This window comes from Nicotiana sylvestris, chromosome 9, assembly GCF_000393655.2.
Source record: "Nicotiana sylvestris chromosome 9, ASM39365v2, whole genome shotgun sequence".
Lineage (NCBI taxonomy): Eukaryota > Viridiplantae > Streptophyta > Magnoliopsida > Solanales > Solanaceae > Nicotiana > Nicotiana sylvestris.
This window is the reverse complement of record NC_091065.1, coordinates 20,102,283-20,126,559: the sequence shown is the minus strand read 5'-3', so window position 1 is coordinate 20,126,559 and position 24,277 is coordinate 20,102,283. Positions and strand designations below refer to the sequence as shown.

Below are 24,277 nucleotides of genomic sequence, written 5' to 3'. Positions count from 1 at the left end.
ATGTGAAAATATGAGAGATAGAAATTCTAGAGTTAAAATTTGATTATGGTTGACTTTAATCAACATTTTGAGAAAACGGACCTGGATTCGTATTCCGATGATTCCAGGAGGTCCGCAATAAAATATGGGACTTGGGCGTATGCCCGAAAATGAATTCCAAGGCCGTAAGCCTTAGAAATCAATTTTTGAAAGAAATTGTTTTACTGAATTATCTAAGAAATAAAGAAAAGAATTAATATTTGAAACCATTGTTATCGGGCCCATATTTTGGTTCCAGAGCCCGGTACAAACTTGTTATAGTATTTGAAAGATAACTGTGAAATTTGGTGAAAAACAGAGTTTATTTGATGTGAGTTGGACTTCCGGTTGAAAAGTTATGAACTTTGAGAGTTCTTGATGAAAATGTTGAGTTTTGAGGTTTAATTTATGATTTTAAATGTTATTTTGATGATGTGATCACATGAGTAGGTCAATATGATGTCATTGAGTTAGTTGCACACTTGGTTTGGAGTTCCGAGGGCTCGGGTGAGTTTCAGGTAGGTTCTGGGATGTCTTAGGCCTAAAACATAGTTTTTCCAGGTTCAGAGAAGTGGAAGGTCACTGAACAAACCAGTGCGGTCCGCACAAAATGGAGTGCTGCCGCGGAGGGGCCTGTGCGGCCGCACTGAATTTTGTGCAGACCGCGGTGAAGAAAATTTTCACTGGTCCGACTTCGGAAGCCTATATCTTTTGATCTACAAGGAATTTTACGATAATTCAAAAACGAAAGTTATAGCCCTTCGTGTCTAGTTTCCAGAAAGGTAAAGAAATCACACTTTGGACATCTGTAGGTTATGGCCAAAATACTAAAGCATGTTACTGCAGTCCACATGGGAGCTGTGAGGCCGCACTTGATTTTGTGCGGTCCGCACAGGGAGGGGGGGGCGGGAGTCTGGAAGGGGTATATTAAGATGGGATTTTCAGTTATTTTTCATTTTTCAAACCCCAAAAACATAAGAGACGATTTTTCAAACAACCTTTCTTCTACCTTTCTTCTTCAAAACATTGGTAAGTGATTTCTAACTCGTTTTCTTCAATCATTAACATCTTTTTACATGATTTCAACTCAAAATCAATGATTTTCATGAGGGAATTTGGTGTTTTGGGTAGAACCCAGGTTTTTCAAAAATGGGGATTTGGACCTCGATTTGAGGTCCGATTCCAAAACAAATTATATATTTGGGTTCGTGGGGGAATGGGTAATCGGGTTTTGGTTAGAGACTCGGATTTTGACCATGTGGGCCCGGGGAAATTTTTGACTTTTGGGTAAAACTTTGGAAAACTCATTTTCATGCATTGGAATTGATTCATTTAGTGTTTATTGATGTAATTAAGTAAATTGTGGCTAGATATAAGCGGGTTGGAAGTGGAACCAAGGGATAAAGTGGTAGTTGAAGCTTGATTGTGCTCGTGGCTTTGAGGTAAGTGTTTGGTCCAGCCTTAGCTTGAGGAATTAGGAGTTGTGTCTTATTTGCTACATGTTAATTGTGGAGCACGACGTATAGGCATGGTGACGAGTATCTATACGTTGGTGTCAAGCATGCCCGTGAGTCTTGTATTATAATTGTTATGATTCTGTTATGGTTTATTGCGCTTCGTATGTTATTATCACCATTATTCCCTTGCCGGGATGTTTGTTTGATATTAATGATCCATTGCCGGGATATTTGTTTTGATATTATTGTTCCCTTGCCGGGATGTTGTTGAAATATCATTGTTCCCTTGCCGGAAAGTTGTTATATTGCCCTTGTTCCCTTACCGGGATTCCTTGTGATTATTGTTGGCTTGTAATTGGGAGCGGGTGGTACGCCTACCACAAGATATAATGAAATAGGAGCGGGTGGTATACCTACTACAAAATATAATGAAATGGTAGCGGGTGGTATACCTACCACAAGATATAATAAAATGGGAGCAGGTTGTACGCCTATCACAAGATATAATGAAATGGGAGCGGGTGGTACGCCTACCATAATGTATAATGAAATGGGAGCGGGTGGTACGCCTACCAGAAGATATAATGAAATGGGAGCGGGTAGTACACCTACCAAGAGATAAATAAAATGGGAGCGGGTGGCACACCTGCCATGAGATACATGAAATGGGAACGGGTGGCACGCCTGCCACGAGATACAGGAAATGGGATCGGGTTGCACGCCTGCAACAAGACGTGAAGAGAAAGTGAAATCTGCCTTTGTTTTCCTTATTCTTGTTAGTGGTTGGATTTTGATTCCTTTGTAATTCTCTTGATATTCTATTTTTACCTGTTATCCCCCCTAAAACATGCTTCCCCCACCCATGTTTATTTGTTTATTCCTGCTTTACTTTCCGTTGTATATTATATAACTGCACAGGTTTTTTTGGTAGTCTGGTCCTAGCCTCATCACTACTTCACCGAGGTTAGGCTAGACACTTACTAGCACATGGGCTCGGTTGTGCTGATGCTACACTCTGCACTATGTGCAGATCTCGGAGTAGCTCTTGGACCGTAGCTTGGAGGTTTCCTTCAGTCCACCCGGAGATCCAAGGTAGACCTGCAGGCGTCCGCAAGCCTTGGCTTCTCTCTCTATCTCTATTTCCTGTTTCATTTTTCCTTTTATTCAGAAACAGTGTACTATTAGTTCTTCAGACTTTGTATGTAGCAATCTTAAATCGTTTGTGATACTGTGACACCAGGTTTTGGGTGGTTAAGGCTTAAGTATTTGTAATAGATTTAGATCTCTTATAAGTTATTGTTGTCTTTCGCTTAAATTTGGATTTTTCCGCTATTATCACGTAATCGCCTTATATTTGTTAGAAATAAATAATTGGATAATGAAGTAAGTAGTTAAAGGATTGGCTTGCCTAGCTCACGTTAGTAGGCGCCATCAAGACTCCCGAGGGTGGGAAATCCCGATCGTGACAAGTTGGTATCAGAGTTGTAGGTTACATGGGTCTCATATTTCATAGACAAGCTTAGTAGTGTCTGAGGGATCGGTACAGAGACATCTGTATTTATCCCCCAAAGGCTACAGAGTTAGGAAAACTTCACATTTATTCCTTCCTATCATGCAGTTTGGTTTCTCAATGCTAATTGAATTTCTACTCTGTTCTTTCGCAGATGACGAGAACTCGTGCTTCCTCATCCACTGACCGGTAGCCCGAGCCCCCAGCAGCAGCTACCATGAGGGGCAGAGGGCAAGGCTGAGGTCGTGCTAGAGGCCGAGGTAGAGGCAGAGCTCAGCCCAGAGCAGCAGCACTAGTGGCAGAGCCTCAGGTTGATTTTGATGATGAGGTTCCGACCCCAGCAGTTCCGGTAGGCCCAACTCAGGTCCCAGAGGGGTTTATTGCTATCCCAGTCCTCCAGGATGCTCTGGTCCGTCTAGTGGGCTTATGGAGAGTATCACCCGGGCAGGTTTGCTTCTTGTAGCACCAGCTGTTGATACCCAATTTTTCTCTGTAGATTTTTTAATATATACAAAATACTTTCAAAATAACATATGTACACATATATAAGCATGCCCAAGTGTTTTAGTATTTTTCCCAATTTTTAAAAGATTTTTAAAACCAATTTATTGTCCATTTTAGCAGTACAAAATCAATAATTACTCCCAAAATCATCAATTTTGGTGAATAATTTATTTTATTCCCATATTTATACCAAAATATAGTTAAGGTAATTTTTATATATATTTACAAATTTATTTGATATTTTTAAAGCTAAATTGCATATAATTGCAATTCTAGCCTACTTTAAGATTTAATAGCATTTTTATAATCATAAAATTGGTTCCAGTATTTTTAAATTAATATTTATATATTATTTACTGATTCAGTACTTTTAATTTGTTCTTAAAATCATTTTTACTATTTTGTAAAATAAAAGGGAAAACCTGTCTATGTAAATTTTAGCCTCATTTCGTTTCAATTGTAGCCCCATTACATTTCAATTTTAGCCTCCAATTGACCCAATCTTAACCCCCAATTAAACCAGCCCAATTTCAATTTCAACCCAACCCCTTAACCCGTTTATCCAACCCGCCCAACCTTTCTTTTAATCCAGGTCATTGATCGTTTTGATCAACGGCCACGATCACCCCTTACCATTTTTAATCCACCGACCCTACCCTAATCCCCTCATTTCTATCTCTCAGCCGCCTTTGAATACTCTCCTCTCTCAAACTCTCTTGAAGGTTCCCTAGAACCCTATCCTCTCTCATCCTCTCCGACCATAACCTCACTGGAATCCATGGCTTCTCAGGCTATGGATGGCCTGTACTCACCTCCCTCCACTCTCAAACGTCCGGGGTTCGAAGCTTTGAGGTCTGACCTTAGTGGTGTTCGTTCAGATCCTCTTAGATCCATGGTTTTGAAGCCTCTCCGGCCTTGCTCCGGCACATCTAAAGCATTTTGAGCCTGGTTCTAACCTCTCTGACTCAAGATCGGACTTTTCTTCCAAGCCTTTCTCATTTCTAAGGTTTCTCTGAAACCCTAGCCATTCGAGGTTTTTATCTGGTTGTTTTCTTAAATCTATGCTATATCTGTGCTCTACTGGAGTTTTAAAATATTTTCCCCAATTGTTTCTTTCAAAAGTTGTTTCTCTTTGATTTAGGGTTTCTGAAATTTTTTCGAAAAGTTTCTCTGACTCTTCCTCTTCTTTTCTTTGTGTATATCTGTCTCTACTATGTTTGTATGTTTTCTTTTTCTACCTAGCATGTTCTTCTCCTGTATCTTTATGTTTGCCTTATTTTGCATGTTCTTCTATTATGCTCCGTTCTTTCTTCTACTGGTTTCTATATCATGCTTTCACATGTTTATCTTATGGTTCGTTTAGCCCAATATTCCTTTACTATATTTTCTACTAAGCTTTTAGGTCTTTAGTTGCCTTCTTCTGGACTTTGTTTGAGTTCTTTGTTAAACATGTTTCCTCTACTGTTCTCTTAAGTGCTATACTATCTCGTTTCTCTTTTAAAACTTGTTTAAGTTCCAAGCTTTCTTAAAATGTGTTCTTTATGCTTCAAATTAGCTTTCTAACTTTGTTGTTTCAAACTTGCTATTACATCTTTTTTTCTCATAAGTCTCTAAAAAGACCTCTGAGCCTGTTTTCGTTATTTGTCTTCTTTTCTCTGTATCTGACTCGAGTTGAAAACCCTAGGGTTTGGGGTTTTTTGGCGAGTTTCGATCTTGTGTTTGAGACTACGGTTCTATTTTGGAACTCTAGGTTTCTCAGACTCGTTTTGAGTCTTTGTACTGAACTCGAACTTTTTTGACTCGGAACATTTCTATGCTAGGCTTTTCTAATTAGCATGACAACTCTTTCTAGATTCACATGTCCGTGCACTTTGTATATGGTGAATTCTTCCTTCTAAAAAGGTTTTGCCGATTTGTGATTGATTCAGAATTCCTTTTAATAAGGATCGATTGATTTTTACTGATTTTTCTTTAATTGAACCCTTCTTCACCTTTTCTGGTTGGATTCATTCATACCAAAACTCAATTTCTGATTTTTACTGACTGTTGATTGATTGCCTTTCCTTATTTGCACAAACTGTGTTGATATCAAACTCTTTACTTAAATACTTTCTGTGAATCTGCCCTTCTTGTACTACTTTGAAAAATATTTTGATCAAACTCTTTCCCTAATTATCTTGCCCATTTGAAATCAGAATCCCTTAATTGAAGAGAGACCTTATGTGATTGATTTCGAAACTATTTTCTTACCTTTTTCTTACTTGCTTTCTGCACTATAAAGGGCACGACCCTTCTGCACTTTTACACATTTCCAATTCAATACTCTTTAAGACCTTGAGTTCAACACTTATTGAACACTTTCAATTTCGATACTCCTACATTCTCAATTCAACACTCTACTCTCTTCTAAAATCTTCTGACTGTGTGTTTACAATTTGGCTTTACTATTGCTCTTCTCTTCTTATTTCCCTGAAACTGGTATGTTTCAACAATCTTGTCTACTTTGCTGTTTATGTTCTATATTGAATATGTTGCTGTGTGAATTCCCCATACCCTTATTCCCTTCTATGTTTTGAGTTAAGGTTCAGGCATGGCAGTATACAAATTGCTGCTCATGTCTAGACCTGATCCTTTAATGGATCTTAACTTCCAAACAATGTGGCTAACAGGCTGGTTAGGGGTGTTCCAGCACTCCTAATTGTTGGGTACGACCACCAGCCTGTCTTGGCCTTCCCCAAAATCCCCTCTATGCACTTGCACTCTCTCTTAGATTCTAAGTTCTGCCCCTTCCTATAAGCCTTGCTTTTGGACTTGAGCTCCCTCTGAACTTGGACATTTGAGGGGCGGCCCTTCCACACTGCACTATAATCCAATTATGCAATATATTTGGGTGTAAGCACTGTCCGGAGTCCACTTGAGACTCTTAGGGAACTCTGACATATCCCAAATAGGAGAAGGTTTTGGAATTTGATCTTTGGAGTTGGTTTGCTTCATGCTTCAGACAGAAGTCTAAATCAGGCTCTTCTTGGTTGGTATTTTAGCTTTCTGATGTAATTTTTACTTTCCTTTCTTCATTCTGGGCTGTAATAATTTGTAATAACTCATGGGGGCTTATAGTGAAAGGGGGGGGGGGTACTCATATATGTATAAGGGTAGATATCATGCTCATTATGTCTTTATTTCTGCAAAACATGGCAAGTTCTGCATTTCGGCATCTTTGAAATCCTGTTTTAGGTTATGCACTTCAACATTTTCATATAGAAATCCTGTTTTAGGTTCTGCACTTCTACATTTTCATATAGAAATCCTGTCTATAAACTTCTGCACTTTTGCATCTTAGAAATCCTGCCTATAAGTTCTGCATATATATCATATCAATAACTTTTGCATTTCTGCATCTCATATAGAGAACATGACTATAGGATTCTGCATTTTTGTAAAGGTTAAAATCAGTCACACTTAGAAAGCATGCCTATAGGAATAAGCAACTAATCTGAATCCCTCAACTTGCTTATAAGTTTAAAATCAGTAATAGCATTGCTTAATGCTTGCAGAACTTATGTTCCTACTGTTAATAAATCTACTTCTGAAATCAGTATCTTTCTCTCGTATTTAGATATCATGCCTATAGGTTTCACCTAGGCAAGCTATAAGGCCAATTAGCTAATTGAACCAGACTCTGTTAATTCCAACCAGCAGGCAGGTATGATTCCGGTTTCTTATATGAAATGTATAATAGACCAGTCTGCCTCCTTAACGTATAAGTTTAATTCAGACCATAACCAATATCTGCAAGACATGCTAAACAATCTGTCTTTAAGTGAGGAGGCGTCTGAGCCTTTTAAATTGTTATGTGTTTCCCATATCTGCCTTATGTGTTTTTGTTTGTCGCTTTAGAATTTTATCCTTTTAAACCATACAAAGCCTAAATCTCCCTTCCCTTTAGGACTAGTAGTCCCAAATGCCTCCGGAACTGATAGGATTGGGGCGGGTACTAGCATGCAATATGAAAACGAAACCATTCCGCATTTAATACCTCAACGGGGTAGGACAGGGTAGATATGGATATGATGACCGGTGCGCTAATACCACGTGTAACCCCTCTTCTAAGGAGTGATTACCGGGTATTGCATTGATGTGATCCATATTATTTATAAACCTAGGACCCCCTTCCCTTTACTTGTTTATTTTATTACTTTCAAAATTTCAAAACTCCTTTTTTCTCAAATTTCAGCTTCCTTGTTTCTTCAAACTTTAACTTATTTGCAATCACAATGTGACAACCCCTCATATTTGAAACCCTTATTTGCTTATTTATTGTTTGTACTTAAGTCATGATTGTAGCATGGCCGGGAACCAAACTAGTGGATCTTGAGGGGTGCCTAACACCTTCCCCTCGAGATAATTTCTAGCCCTTACCCAAACTTTGGTTTTTCTAAACAAATTCTTCCTAGTGTCCTAATGCACTTAATTATTAGGTGGCGACTCTTCAAATCAAAAAATCCAATTCCCAAAAGGGAACGAGTTGTCCTCCCAAATGTCATAAACCCGATTTTGCGAGAAAAAGGGGGCGCGACAGCATGGCTACTCCGCTGGGGATTTCTTTAAGGATTTTACCATTTCATGCTATTTGTGACTTTATGCTTCTGTGAATGTCTTTAATTTCTTTAAGTATTTATTTTGCTCTCCTACTTCGAAAACTGACTTGGCTCTTCGTTTCTTCTCTTTATTTCTCTTAATGCTTTCTTTTACCGCTTTCCTTTAATACTGTTGTAATTTTGAGCAATTATTGTAATTATTACCTTATGAATGTGCAAATAAATGACAATTTGTTTAATTATTCTAACTGCATATTCAACATCATATTCCACTCGTGCCAAACAAAATACCATAGCAATGCTTATAATGAGTGGTTGCGCCCTTCTGATATTATTACCTCCTAAATTTGGCAAAGGCGTATTTGCGGTAAAATCAGTCGATCAAAGGTGTAGTCGATATTTCCGTGCCTTTCCCTCTTGAGTTATCCACTCAAGGGTATCAGTTTAATACCCCATAAAAACCCTACTTTATTTAATTATGCATGCATCACTATCAAAACCTAGCCGAGTCAGTTATGTTGTCCACATAATGACTCTTTAAGATTGCCTTGTCCAAAGTCCACTGGGTTTCCTTGAAACCCAAATGGACATTACCACGTTCTGTGCATTTATTTGGAGAACTAAATGCTGCTTATGCCAATTATTGATAGTTAAATAGTCGAGTCCGGTGGGGGTAAGGGCCTAACACTTTTGTTTTGCAGAAATGAGGCAAAAAGTCCCCAGATTCGGCATGGTCACCAACATCCACCCGAAATTGCTAAATTGGTGGGAAGACCTTCATTCTAGTGATTAGACCCTCGTCCAAAAATACTTGGGAAATTTACCTTCCTTTCTAGAAATCCAACCCACCAACAAAATTATTGTAGCTGCCACCCTGTTCTGGGATTGCGATAGGTCTGTGTTTCGCTTCGGGGAGATTGAGATGACACCCCTACTAGAGGAAATAGGAGGACTGACTAGTATACCATGGGAGACTCCGAGTTTGTTAATGCCAGAGAATCGCAAAGGTAGAGGTTTTCTCAAGAAGATGGGTCTAAAGAAGAATCCGGATTTAACTTGCTTGAAGGAGTCGTACATTCCCTTTGATTATTTGTACGAGAGGTACGATCACAAAAAATCCTATCGTACGTATCCTGATGAGTTCGCCCTTATGTCATTAGGACATATCCATCGTGTCACGCCCCCTTTTTCTAAGGCGAAATCGAGTTCATGACATTTTGGAGGACAACGCGTTTCTTCTTGGGAATTAGGCTTTTTGGGTTAAAGAGTCGTCACCTAATGATTAAAGTGCATTAGGACACTAAAGAAGAGTTCGAGTTGGAAAACCAGAGTTTGGGTAAGGGCTAGAAAATATCTCGAGGGGAAGGTGTTAGGCACCCCCCAAGATCCACTAGTGTGGTTCTCGACCATGTTACAATTGTGACTTTGAATAACAAGTAAGCAAATAGAAGTCTCAAGTAGAGGGGGGTTTCACATAATATTGCGAGCAAGTTGAGAGTTTGACGAAAGTAAAGAAAGCAGAAATTTTAAAGAAATAGTTTGAGAATAAAATAAACAAATAAAGGAAAGGGGGTACTAGGTTTACAAATAATATGGATCACATTAATGCAATACCCGGTAATCACTCCTCAAAAGAGGGGATACACGTGGTATTAGCGCACCGGTCATCATATCCATATCTACCCTTCCCACACTGTTAAGGTATTAAAGCGCGAAATAGTATCGTTTCTTATTGCATGCTATTATCCGTCCCAATCCTATCAGTCCCGGAGGCATTTGAGACTACTAATCCTAAAGGGCAGGGAGTTGGGGCTTTTCAGAGTTTTAAAAGGATAAAAAGTCTAGGCGACAAACAAAACACATAATCAATTAGGGGAAAAACAAATAGCAGTTAAGGCTCAAACAAGCCTTTTCACCCAAAGGAGCAAATATATAGCATGACTTCAAATACTGGTTATGGTCTGAATTAAAGCGTTAGGACAGGCTGATTTATCACATATTTCTCAGATGAGGAGTCCGAATTAGCCTTGTCTGATTGTAGTTTATCAAAACTGACACAGTTAATTGATCACCTAATGGTTTGCCTAGGTGAGACCTATAGGCATGACATCTAACAACACTGATTTTAAAGAAAGGATTACTGGTTTTATAAACAAGAGTTCTGCAGATTGTAAACGATATTACTACTGATTTTAAACTCAAAGATGGAATAGTGAAACTGATTCAATTGATTACTCCTATAGGCATGATTTCTAAGCGTTATTGGTTTTTAAACGATTGCAAAAATGCAAGAGTCCTATATAGGCATGATATCTAGAATGAAGTTGATTATTATTAAACCTATGATTGTTTGCCTAATGACATGTATATGCAGAAGTGCAGAAACCCTATGATCATGATTTCTATATGCATAAATGCAGAAATTTAGAGACAAGATTTCTATATGCAGAAATGCTGAAACCTAGATATAGGATTTCTATATGCAGAAATGCAGAACTTATAGGCATAATTGCTTAGATGCAGAAATTTATAAGTAACCTATAGGCATGTTATTTATGTGAATGCAGGAATCAAAAAATCCTATAGGCAAGTTATCTACCCCTTTGCATACATTCATCCCATCCTTTTCCACTAGTCATCCCCAATAGTTATTACAAATTATTATAGACCCGAATGACTCAGAAAAAAAGGTAAAAAATTACATCAGAAGTTCCAGCTACAACCAAATAGCCTAATTCAGACTCAAAGTCCAACAATATGAGATAAACCAACTTCCAGGATCGGATTTCCAAAAGCCTTTCTCATACTTGGGATGTGTCAAAGTTCACAAGAGTCTCAAAGGGACTCAGGGTAGTGCTTACACCCCAAACACATTGCAGAATTAGATTATAGTGCAGTGTGGAAGAGTCAGCCCTCAAATGTCCAAGTTCATAGGGAACTCAGGGTCCCAAAGCATGGCTCATAAGAGGAGGACAAAACTTAGAATCTAAGAGCAAGTGTATGTGCATGGAGGGGGATTAGGAAAGGCCATGGCAGGCTGGTGGTCATGCCCAGCAATTTAAGAGTGCTGGCACATCCCTGACTAGCCTGTCAGCCAAAATTGGTAGTTAGGATCCATTGAGAATCAGGTTTAGACCTGGGCAGTAATTTGGATACTGCCAGGCCTTGAACTTTAACTCAAACACATAGAAGGGAATAGAGGTAGGGATTCATAACAGAAAATAGATGCAAGGAAAGAACACACATAGTTAACATTAATCATGAACAACAAAGTAAATAGGATTGCAAAAAACTATAAATAAACACATAGGGGTGAGGCAGGAAAGCTAAATTAGAACATACCAGCTTCAGGGAAAACAAACAAGTAAAAGTACTCTTGAAAGAGCCAAGTTGTAAGCAAAGCAGTTCCAAAAGATCTCAAGCAAAGCAGAGTATTGAAAGAAGTATTGAATTCAAAGCAGTATTGTAAGTATTGAATTGAAAGTTTAAAGATTGGTAGTGTGAAGATGTCGTGTATTGAACTCGAAGTGGTGTCAAAAGTGCAGAAGGGTAGTTCCTTTTATAGTGCAGAAAGAGAGTAAGAAAGGTAAGGAAATAACTTTGAAATCAGTCTCATATGATCTCCCTTCAATTAAGAGATTTGATTTCAAACGGGTAGAACACAATTGAGGAAAGAAATTTAATTAAAATCCTTTCACTGTAGCATAAAAAGGGTAAATATATAGAGTTTATTTAAGGCAAAAGTCCATTGGTACTTGGTTTGTAAAGAAAAAGGAATGGGAATCAATCAGACAGCCAGTAAAATCAACATTACAGGTTTAGTTCAAATGAACCAAGTCAGGAATAGGTAAAGAGGGTTCAATTAAAGGAAATCAGTAACAATCAGTCACGACTTATTAAAAGGAATTCGAAATCAATCAATTAGTTGGTAAAGACCTTTTGAAAGAAGAGTTCTCATATATAAAAGCACACAAACATATGAATCAAGAAGTTTATTTAGAAGAGAGTTTAATCAAAGAGAGGTTCAGAATCATAAGCAAGAAAGGCTGCAAGTCCCTTGTAGACTCACAATGAGTCTGAGAGTCCAGGGTCCCAAAGTGGAACCTTTATTCAAACACAAAAATCAAAATTGCCAAAGGAAACCCTAAATACTGGGGTTTCAAGATGAATCAGACAATAGAGATGAGAAGGCAAGCCATTCGATAGAGGCTCAGAAGTCTTTTCCAAAGACTTATGAGAAACAAGAAGACACGATAACAAGTTAAGAGCATGGAGAACACGTTTTGAGAAAAACTCAGAACTTAAACAAGTTCAGAAGAAAAAGTGATACAAACTTAGGCAAAAACAGATGAATCATGCTTAGTAAGAACACAAACATAGTCCAGTAAAGCCAACAACATCAAAGAACTCACAATAAACACATATAGTAGAAGAGTAAGGAAAACATAATACGGATTAACATGTGAGTACAGGAGTAACGTGTATAGTAGAAAAAGGAAGTAGAAGAACAGTACATGCGTAGTAAAAGAAGTCATACGAGCATAACACAGACAAATACACATAAAGAAAGAACAAAAGGAATCAGAAAGATGCTTTTGAAAAAACTTTCAGAAACCCTAAATCGAAATTAAATGATTTTGAAAAGAGATTTTGGGGAAAAACCTTTAAAAAGTTCAATAGAACACAGACATTTTCCAGATCTAAGAAAATAAGCAAGTAAAGAACCTCGGACCGCTTAGGGTTTCAGAGAAAACCCTAGAAATGAGAAAGGTCTTGAGGAAAGTCAGATCCTAAGTCGAAAAGACTCATATTGCTTGAACATGCCGGGGTAATGGCCGGAGAAGCGATAGATCTACAGATCTGAGAAGGATCTAAAGAGAGACATTGAAGTTGGGCTTCAAAACCTTGAATATTTTAGGTCTGATGGTGAGAAAGGATGAGTACTGACCATCCGTGGCCGGAGACGCCATGGATTCCGGTGGAAACATGGTGAGATAAGGTGGGAGATGATTAGGGTTTCGGAGAGGCTCGAGAGTATTTGAGAGACAAAGGAGTTCAAAGGCGGCATCTCAGGTGAAATGAATTAGGTCAAGGGGGTTTGGAATTAAAAAGGAAAGGGTGAATTACGGTCGTTGATCAAAATGATCAACGGCCTAGATCAAAGGGGAGCGGGGTGGGTTTTTTTTAATCGGGTGAGGGGTCGGGTAATTTTGGGATTGGGCTGGTTTAATTTGGGGGCGGAATTGGGTCAAATTGAGGGCCAAAATTGAAAGGTGAAAGGGCTGTAATTGAAATAGAAATGGGCCAAGTGTTAAATAGCCTATTTTCTCTTTTTATTTTATAAAAATAGTAATAATAATTTTAAAAGTAAATTAAAAACACTAACCCAACAAATACTATATAAATATTAATTTAAAAATATTTGAAATAATTTTATAATTATAAAATGCTACTAATCGTGAAATAGGCTATAATTGCAATTACATGCAATTTAGCTTAAAAATATCAAATAAATTTGTAAGAAATATACAAAAATCACATTAATTATATTTTGGTGTAAATATAAGAATAAATAAGTTATTCACCAAAATGATAATCTTGGGAATAATTATTGGATTTTGTACTGATAAAAATAGATAATAAATTGATTTTAAAATCTAAAAAGAATAGGAAAAAATACCAAAACTCTTGGGCATGCTTATATATGTATGTACATGCTATTTTGAAAGTATTTTGTATATAAAAATACATAGAAAAAATTTGGGTATCAATACATCGAAGGGTCTTCGTCTTTATGTTCTGCTTTTTGGGGATGATAGTATTTCCTATGGAGAAGGCTAGGATCCATACCAGACTAGCCATGGTCACCAAGACCTTAATGGAGGGAATTAGCGGGCAACCATTCAGCATAGTGCCCATGATTATTACAGAGATGTACCGAGCCCTAGAAAAGTGTCAACAAGGAGCCTCACACTTCGAGGGCTGCAACTTGCTACTCCAACTCTGGATCATGGAGCATCTTCAAAGGGGTGAATATTGGCAAGAGATTCAGCGTAGAGACTGGGATGATCATATAGCCTTCTATCAACCAAGGCGAATGAACTACATGCCCAACATGTTTGCTCAGCCAGGAGATGCCAAGGGGTGCGGTGGAGCTGTTTAAAAATCTAACTTAGGATCAAATACAATGGATGTTCGAGTCGTTCCCTAATGAAGAGTTCATCGCCCAATCCAGGGACGCTCCATTTCTGATACTGATCGGTTTGAGAGGAACCTACCCTTATGTCCCTCTCCGAGTTATGAGACAGGCTGGTAGGAAACTGGTTATACCAAGGGTCGACAAGATGAGTCACTTCTGGGACGATTTCCAAGCTGATGACAGTCCTTATAAGTGTCAAGCTCAGCATATGTGGCATTACAAGATAATCATGGGGAGAAATACTATCGAGCCCGACAGATACCATGCTGGTTGCACACCATACTATTCAGGCTGGCTGGAGGATAATCACAATGGTCTAGGCCAACCTGGGTTTGTTCGAGGTCACAGAATCATCAATGAAAGGGAAGAAGCACAGGTCAAATACAACCAACTACGCAAGAGGATTCGGGAATGTGAAAGCGAGCACCGGGAGATACAAGAAGCCAACCAAAAACTTATTGAAGAATGGAAAGACATGGTTTTCAGTGCCAACAAGCGATTAGGATACTTGGAGCGGGGTTTAGTGGAGCTGGAAAGAAAGTTTCTCAAAAGGATCGAGGACTATCAGAATACTGAGGGAAACGAAGGTGGACACCTAGCCAGAGCCTACTTGCTGCTGGGACTTCATGAGCTGTTGAAACTGTTCGATAGAGCCAAAGATGCCGAGTCTGGGGAAGGTCCTTCTGGGACCAAGTAGTTAGGATTCCTTTTCTTTTGCTTTAAATGTAATAAGGCCAATGGCCAGTAGTGACATTTTATCTTCTGCTATTTTTGTGTCGTTTTTGGGATTCGTCTTATCTTTATCAATAAAATGAGGCATTTAGCATTATAAGTTCTCCAAATCAACTTGTCGTTAGGCCTACCTCGGGCACAACGAGGCTCCTAAATTAGGACACGGTTTATATTCTCGCACTATGTGTTTAAATATCGCAACATCTTTTCCTTATAATCCACACTAACTTGCTACCTTTTTGTTTTTACTTTTGTTTTATTCCCCTCCCCAAAGGTTAGTTCGTGCACTCTGGCATCATCATCATACTCCACAAGATCCAAGGGCCCTCCACCCACTCCTCATCCTAGTCCCGTCAGAAACAGGAACAATGGAAGCAGTGAGCAGAGGAGCATGCCTCAATAACTGGACCATCAGAACCACCAGAGCCCGGAAAGCCTCGGGGTAGCAAGGCTGAACAAGCATCATGCACTATTTTTCATTTTTACTAGTTGACTTTCCTTTTGCCTTTTAATTTCGCAATAAGATCTTCAATGTTCAAAATAGTTATGGAATTTTTCAAAGCATTTTGATTTTTTCTTATGAATCTTACTCTTATTACTTTCTCTCATTTACTTTATTTATAGTATTACTATTACTTATCTTGATGAACCAACAACTGTGACATGTAATGAGACGACGCGACAAACAAACTTAGAGGAAGATGATATACCAGAAGAGGTTGTTAAAGAGGTTGAGGATTTTGAGAACAGACCTAAGTCCAACCTGGACGAGACCGAGATTGTTAACCTGGGAGATGCAGAAAATGTCAAAGAAACTCAGATCACCGTTCATTTGTCACCGGTAGAAAAGGAAGAATACACAGAATTTCTGAAGGAATATGAGGACATATTCTCTTGGTCGTATGACGACATGACTGGTTTGAGTACATCTATTGTGGCGCACAAACTGCCAACTGATCCGACATGCCCACCGGTAAAGCAGAAGCTCAGGAAGTTCAAGCCTGACATGAGTTTGAAAATCAAGGAAGAAGTCACCAAGCAAGTCAAAGCTAAGGTTCTTAGAGTAGTAGAGTATCCAACATGGTTAGCCAACATCGTGCTAGTACCAAAGAAGGACTGGAAGGTCAGAGTCTGTGTCGACTACCGGGACCTCAACCGGGCCAGTCCCAAAGACGACTTCCCCTTTCCAAATATACACATTCTAATTGACAATTGTGCCAAGCATGGGCTACAGTCGTTTGTTGATTGTTTTGCTGGGTAGCATCAGATCTGGATGGATGAAGAAGATGTTGAGAAAACGGCCTTCATTATGCCGTGAGGAATGTATTGTTACAAGATGATTCCATTTGGGTTAAAAAATGTTGGGGCCACCTACATGAGGGCCATGACTACCATTTTCCATGATATGATACACAAGGAGATCGACGTATATGTAGATGATGTCATCATCAAGTCCAAGAAAGTCATTGATCACATGGAAGATTTGAGGAAGTTCTTCAATAGACTAAGAAGGTACAACTTGAAGCTGAATCCCGCAAAATGTGCATTCGGGGTTCCTGCCGGAAAACTACTTGGGTTCATTGTGAGTCTCTGAGGAATAGAACTGGATCCGTCAAAGGTCAAAGCCATTCAAGAGTTGCCGGCACCAAAGAATAAGAAGGACGTAATGAGTTTCTTGGGAAGACTTAACTGTATCAGTCGGTTCATAGCATAATGTACTGTCATCTATGAGCCAATCTTTAAGATGTTGAAGAAGAACGCCGCTGCCAAATGGACTGATGACTGTCAAAAAGCCTTCGACAGAATCAAGAAGTACTTGTCCACATCGCCAATCTTGGTCTCGCCTGAGCCAGGCAGACCTCTATTGCTCTACCTTGCAGTATTGGATGGAGCATTTGGTTGTGTTCTGGGGCAACATAATGAAACGGGAAGGAAGAAGTAGGCCATCTATTATCTCAGCAAGAATTTCACCCCATACGAGGCTCGGTATTCTCTATTGGAACGCACCTATTATGCTCTGACTTGGGTAGCCCAGAAACTGAGGCACTATTTCTGTGCCTACACTACATACCTCATATCCAGAATGGATTCGTTGAAGTACATCTTTCAAAAGCCCATGCCCACTGGCAAGCTGGCCAAGTGGCAGATTCTGTTAAGTGAATTTGACATTGTCTATGTGACTCAGAAAGTAGTCAAGGGACAGGCATTGGCGGATCATCTTGCTGAAAATCCTGTGGATGGAGAATACGAACCCCTGGAAATGTATTTTCCTGACAAGGAGGTATCTTTCATAGGAGAAGACATTGTAGAATCCTATGATGGTTGGAGAATGTTTTTCGACGGAGCAGCTAATTTCAAAGGAGTTGGCGTAGGAGCAGTTCTAGTATCAGAAACCGATCAGCATTATTCGGTGTCCGCCAAACTCAGATTCCCATGCACCAACAACATGACCGAGTACGAAGCCTGTATCTTAGGGCTCAAGATGTCCATTGACATGAACATTCCAGAATTGCTAGTGATTGGGGATTCAGACTTGCTTATACATCATGTCCGAGAAGAATATGCAACTAAGAACTCCAAGATACTCCCGTATTTGCATCATGTACAGGAGTTGAGGAAGAGGTTCACAAAGACAGAGGTCCGGCATGTTCCTAGAGTCCAAAATGAGTTTGTCGATGCATTGGCTACCCTATCATCTATGATTCAGCATCCAGAGAAGAACTTTATAGATCCTATTCTGGTGAAGATTCATGATCAGCCAGCTTATTGTGCTCATGTCGAGGAAGAAGCGGATGAAAAACCTTGGTTTCATAATATCAAGAAATACTTGGAAAAAGGAGAATACCCAGAGCTCCCAAATCCCACTCAGAAGCGCACACTTCGGAGGTTATCTAACCATTTCTTTCACAGCAGAGGAATCCTGTATCGGAGGACTCCTGATTTGGGATTATTAAGGTGTGTCGGCGCAAGGGAAGCATCCAGGCTACTATAGGAAATCCATGTTGGGACCTGCGGTCCACATATGAACGGTTTTGCCTTAGTCAAGAAGATACTCCGGGCTGGTTATTTTTGGATGACTATGGAAACGGACTGCGTCCAGTATGTTTGAAAGTACCATCGCTGTCAGATATATGCAGACATGATAAAGGTGCCCCTAAATGAGCTTAATGCAACAAGCTCGACGTGACCGTTCGCCGCTTGGGGAATGGATGTCATTGGACCTATCGATCCCACCACATCAAACGAGCACAAGTTCATTCTAGTGGCAATTGATTATTTCACCAAATAGGTTGAAGAAGCATCATACAAAGCAGTGACTAAGAAAGTTGTGGTAGACTTTGTTCGCGACCACATCATGTCTCGGTTCGGAATTCCAGAGTCAATCATTACTGATAATGGCTCTAACCTCAATAGTGATTTGATTAAATCCACATGTGAAACCTTCAAAATCAAATACAAGAATTCTACAACTTACAGACCTTAGATGAACGGAGCCGTAGAAGCTGCCAACAAGAATATCAAGAAGATACTAAGGAAAATGATAGAGAAGCATAAGCCGTGGCACGGGAAGCTCTCATTTGCTTTATTGGGATACCGCACCACAGTCCGCACATCAACTGGGGAAACTCCCTACATGTTGTTATATGGTACAGAAGCAGTCATACCTGTTGAGGTAGAAATTCCTTCCTTAAGGATCATACATGAAACAGAGATCGACGACGCAGAATAGGTGAAGAGTCATTACGAGCAACTAGCTCTTATAGACAGAAAGAGAATGAATGCAGTTTGCCATGGTCAGCTCTATCAGAACAGAATGTCCAGAGCCTTAAACAAAAGAGTCAAGCCGAGACAATTCACACTGACGCAGCTGGTGTTAAAGAAAAATTTTCCGCATCAAGAGGAAGCCAAAGGGAAATTCTATCCCAACTGGAAGGCTCCGTACATGCTTCACCAGGTTCTGACAGGAGGAGCCCTCATACTTGCAAGAAATGGATGAAGAAGTTTAGCCAAAGCCGATCAATTCAGACGCAGTCAAGCGATACTATGTGTAACCTTTATGCTTTCTTTTATGATGTAATTTGAACTACGCCTGACCTGATTCCCATTTAAGAGGGGATACGTAGGCAGCCCTATGGGTTCGGTCACAATTCAATAAAATTTCCATTTTCCCCGCTATTGGAAACTGGGACAGAATTTTGAGGAGGACCCTCAAAATTCCGAAGTCGATTCCATCCATTTATCATTAACAGCCGTCAAGAGCAGCAACCCAGTAAACTGGGGCAGAATGTTGAGGAGGACCCTCAAAATTCCAGAGCAAGTGAAGATGCAATGTCTTGAACCACGTCGCAGTCGTCGGTTCATCTAAAGAAAATTATTCTTAATTATGCACTTATATTATGCTTTTACTAAATCATGCATGTTTATTACCAAAATTGCCTTGTTTAGAAAACGTTACCCCAATGATACGTACAGTATCACCAGATCAAAGCCGAGCAGGTCAAGCAAAGCTAGCGGGGATACGAACTAACTTTTCCCCCTTTACAAACTCATGATTTTTTCTTTGGATACAGACACTTGAGTTGTAAATCATCAAATGTACTATACGCTCACTCCCAAAGTTCAGGAATACAACTCTCCAAACCATTGCACTTGCTCGCAACTGCTATCCGCACAACAGTGTCCCCAGCAGGCACAATATCCCCAGCAATCATGATACCGCAATCCGCTATCAGCTAAGAAAACTCTATTGCCATTTGCCATTTTTACTTCCTGCATAAGGCTACCATTCTGCCTTCCGAGGTTAGGCTCTACCTCCATCTGCATTCTTTGCATTGCATAAGGCTACCATTCTACCTTCCGGGACTAAGCTTTGTCTCCATCTGCATTTCCTGCATTGCATAAGGCTACCATTATGCCTTCCGAGACTAAGCTCCGTCTCCATCTGCATTTCCTGCATTGCATAAGGCTACCATTCTGCCTTCCGAGATTAAGCTCTGTCTCCATCTTCATTTCTTGCATTGCATAAGGCTACCATTCTGCCTTTTGGGACTAAGCTTTGTCTCCACTTGCATTTTTTGAATTGCATAAGGCTACCACTCTGCCTTTCGAGACTAAGCCCTATATCCATCTGCATGGCTGAAATATCGCCACTTTATTTATGCCTCGTGTGGCTGAAATATCGCCACTTTATTTATGTCTTGCATGGCTGAAAGATTGCCACCTTCATCTACATCTTGCACGGCTGAAATATCGCCACATTTATTTTTTTTGCATGGCTGAAAGATTGCCACCTTCATCTATATCTTGCACGGCTGAAATATTGTCGCTTTCATTTTTCTTGCATGGTTGAAATATCGCCACTTTCTATTTACATCTTGCATCGGCTGAAATTCCGCCACCTCGTTTACATTTTTGCATGGCTGAAATATCGCCACTTTCTATTTACATCTTGCATCGGCTGAAATACCGCCACCTCATTTACATTTTTGCATTGGCTGAAAGATCGCCACCTTCTGCATCTCATGGGCTGGAAAATCGCCAAATTGTTCGAAGACATCATTGTTCGGAGGCACCATTTTCAAAGACCGATAACGCCATGCCATGGCCTGAGGACCCCATTTTATCTTTTGCATATCATTATTCAAAGGCATTATAGCTCGGAGGCATCATCCTTATAGCTGAGAGCATCATTTCATGGCCTGCGAATCTTTTATTATACGCGTCATAGCCCAGGACGTCATGGTCTGAGGACGTCATCTTAACCGGCCAAAGACAGCATTCATGGTCCAACGGAAACTTGCATCACATTTAAAATTATGCACAATATATGTTCGTATTGCTCATTTGCAGGTAAACCGGCTAGCAACGGCCATATCAGCAAGAGCGATCCCGCTCCAGTTCCCACAGCCCTATTAGACTATAACCATCCACCCCAACCCGAATATCTCGTCCGTTCTTGAAAAAATCTTCGTCCGCATATTCCCCCGATGGATCCTGAACTACATATGGCCTGATTCCTGTAAGGCCAGGGAAATGTAGGCATCTCAGGAACCAGAGCACGGTCAAATTCTTCAAGTCATTTTGTTCGGTCAAAATTGGCTATCATATCTTTACCCGACAACAATTTCATCCTTCCCGGGTAAAGAGGGACAGCTGTTGATACCCAATTTTTCCCTGTATATTTTTTCATATATACAAAATACTTTCAAAATAACATATGTACGCATATATAAGAATGCCCAATTGTTTTAGTATTTTTTCCAAATTTTAAAAGTTTTTTAAAACCAATTTATTGTCCATTTTAGCAGTACAAAATCAATATTACTCCCAAAATTATCATTTTTTGGTGGATAATTTATTTTATTCCCATATTTATACCATATTATAGTTAACGTAATTTTCATATATTTTTACAAATTTATTTGGTATTTTTAAAGCTAAATTGCATATAATTGCAATTCTAGCCTACTTTAAGATTTGATAGCATTTTTATAATCATAAAATTATTCCAATATTTTTAAATTAATATTTATATATTATTTACTAATTCAGTACTTTTAATATTTTTTCAAAATCATTTTTACTATTTTTGTAAAATAAAAGGGAAAAACTGGCTATGTAATTTTAGCCTCAGTTCGTTTCAATTGTAGCCCCATTACATTTCAATTTTAGCCTCCAATTGACCCAATCTTAACCCCCAATTGGACCAGCCCAATTTCAATTTCAACCTAATCCCTTAACCCGTTTATCCAACCCGTCCGACCTTTCTTTTAATCCAGGTCGTTGATCGTTTTGATCAATGGCCACGATCACCCATTACCATTTTTAATCCACCGACCCTACCCTAATCCCTTCATTTCCATCTCTCAGTCGCCTTTGAATACTCTCCTCTCTCAAACTCTCTCGAAGGTTCCCTGGAACCCTAGCCTCTCGCATCCTCTCCGACCATAACCTCATTAGAATCCATGGCTTCTCAGGCCATGGATGGCCTGTACTCACCTCCCTCCACTCTCAAATGTCTGGGGTTCGAAGCTTTGAGGTCTGACCTCAGCAGTGTCCATTCATATACTCTTAGATCCATGGTTTTGAAGCCTCCCCGGCCTTGCTCCGGCACATCTAAAGAATTTCGAGCCTGGTTCTAACTCATCCGACTCAAGATCGAACTTTTCTTCCAAGCTTTTATCATTTCTAAGGTTTCTTTGAAACCCTATCCATTCGAGGTTTTTATATGGTTGTTTTCTTAAATCTATGTTATATCTTTGCTCTACTAGAGTTTTAAAATGTTTTCCCCAATTTTTTCTTTCAAAATTTGTTTCTCTTCGATTTAGGGTTTCTGAAAAAATTTCGAAAAATTTCTCTGACTCTTCCTCTTCTTTTATTTGTGTGTATCTATCTCTGCTATGTTTGTATGTTTTATTTTTCTACCTAGCATGTTCTTCTTCTATATCTTTATGTTTTCCTTATTTTGCATGTTCTTCTATTGTGCTTCGTTCTTTCTTCTACTGGTTTCTATATCATGCTTTCACATGTTTATCTTATGTGTTCGTTTACCCTTATGTTCCTTTACTGTATTTTCTACTAAGCTTTTAGGTCTTTAGTTGTCTTCTTCTGGACTTTGTTTGAGTTCTTTGTTAAACATGTTTCCTCTACTGTTCTCTTAAGTGTTATACTATCTCGTTTCTCTTCTGAAACTTGTTTAAGTTCCAAGCTTTCTTAAAATGTGTTCTTTATGCTTCAAATCAGCTTTCTCACTTTGTTGTTTCAAACTTGCTATTACATCTTTTTTTTTCTCATAAGTCTCTGAAAAATACATCTGAGCATGTTTTCCTTATTTGTCTTCTTTTCTCTTTATCTGACTCGAGTTGAAAACCCTAGGGTTTGGGGTTTTTGGCGAGTGTCGATCTTGTGTTTTAGACTACGGTTCTATTTTGGAACTCTAGGTTTCTCAGACTCGTTTTGAGTCTTTGTACTGAACTCGAACTTCTTTGACTCAGAACCTTTCTATGCTAGGCTTTTCTAATTAGCATGACAACTCTTTCTTGATTCACATATCTGTGCACTTTATATATGATGAATTCTTCCTTCAAAAAAGGTTTTGCCAATTTGTGATTAATTCAGAATTTCTTTTAATAAGGACTGATTGATTGTTACTGATTTTTCTCTAATTGATCCTTTCTTCACCTTTTCTGGTTGGATTCATTCATACCAAAACTCAATTTCTGATTTTTACTGACTGTTGATTGATTGCCTTTCCTTATTTGCACAAACTGTGTTGATATCAAACTCTTTACTTAAATACTTTCTGTGAATCTGCCTTTATTGTACTACTTTGGAAAATATTTTGATCAAACTCTTTCCTTAATTATCTTGCCCGTTTGAAATCAGAATCCCTTAATTGAAGGAAGACCTTATGTGATTTATTTCGAAACTATTTTCTTACCTTTTCTTACTTGCTTTCTGCACTATAAAGGGCACGACCCTTCTGCACTTTTACACACTTCCAATTCAATACTCTTTAAGACCTTGAGTTCAACATTTATTGAACTCTTTCAATTTCATACTTCTACATTCTCAATTCAACACTCTACTCTCTTCTAAAATCTTCTGGTTGTGTGTTCACAATTTGGCTTTACTACTGCTCTTCTCTTCTTATTTACCTAAAACTAGTATGTTATAATTTAACTTTCGGCTTCATCCCTTTGTGTTTGCTTTACAGTTTCAACAATCTTGTCTACTTGCTGTTTATGTTCTGTATTGAATATGTTGTTCTCTTTGTATCTGTTGCTGTGTGAATTCCTCATACCCTTATTCCCTTCTATGTTTTGAGTTAAGGTTCAGGCATAGGAGTATACAAATTGTTGCTCATGTCTGGACCTGATCCTTTAATGGATCATAACTCCCAAACAATGTGGCTAACATGCTGGTTAGGGGTGTGCCAGCACTCCTAATTGCTGGGTATGACCACTATCCTATCTTGGCCTTCCCCAAAATCCCCTCTATACACTTACACTCTCTCTTAGATTCTAAGTTCTGCCCCCTTCCTATAAGCCTTGCTTTGGGACCTTGAGCTCCCTCTAAACTTGGACATTTGAGGGACGACCCTTCCACACTGCACTATAATCCAATTCTACAATATATTTGGGTGTAAGCACTGCCCGGAGTCCACTTGAGACTCTTAGGGAACTCTGACACATCCCAAATAGGAGAAAGGCTTTGGAATTTGATCTTTGGAGTTGGTTTACTTCATGCTTCAGACAGA

General features: G+C 39.1%; 1 protein-coding gene across 1 annotated transcript; it reads left to right on the top strand.

Annotated features, from left to right (window-relative positions):
* The first annotated feature begins 17,500 nt into the window (after positions 1 to 17,500).
* On the top strand, positions 17,501 to 23,810 carry LOC138877310 (uncharacterized). Its single transcript, XM_070156907.1, has 2 exons — positions 17,501 to 17,904; positions 23,735 to 23,810. The coding sequence occupies exons 1-2, from the start codon at positions 17,501 to 17,503 to the stop codon at positions 23,808 to 23,810; spliced, it is 480 nt and encodes a 159-aa protein (XP_070013008.1).
* Positions 23,811 to 24,277: the final 467 nt, after the last annotated feature.

What these genes read in the sequence shown, in the direction of transcription:
- LOC138877310 (XM_070156907.1), top strand. Translation starts at nt 17,501, where the DNA reads ATGTCCATTGACATGAACATTCCAGAATTGCTAGTGATTGGGGATTCA. An exon ending in CAGAAGCGCACACTTCGGAG is followed by an intron (nt 17,905 to 23,734) that starts GTTATCTAACCA and finishes TTTGCTTTACAG; the next exon opens with TTTCAACAATCTTGTCTACT.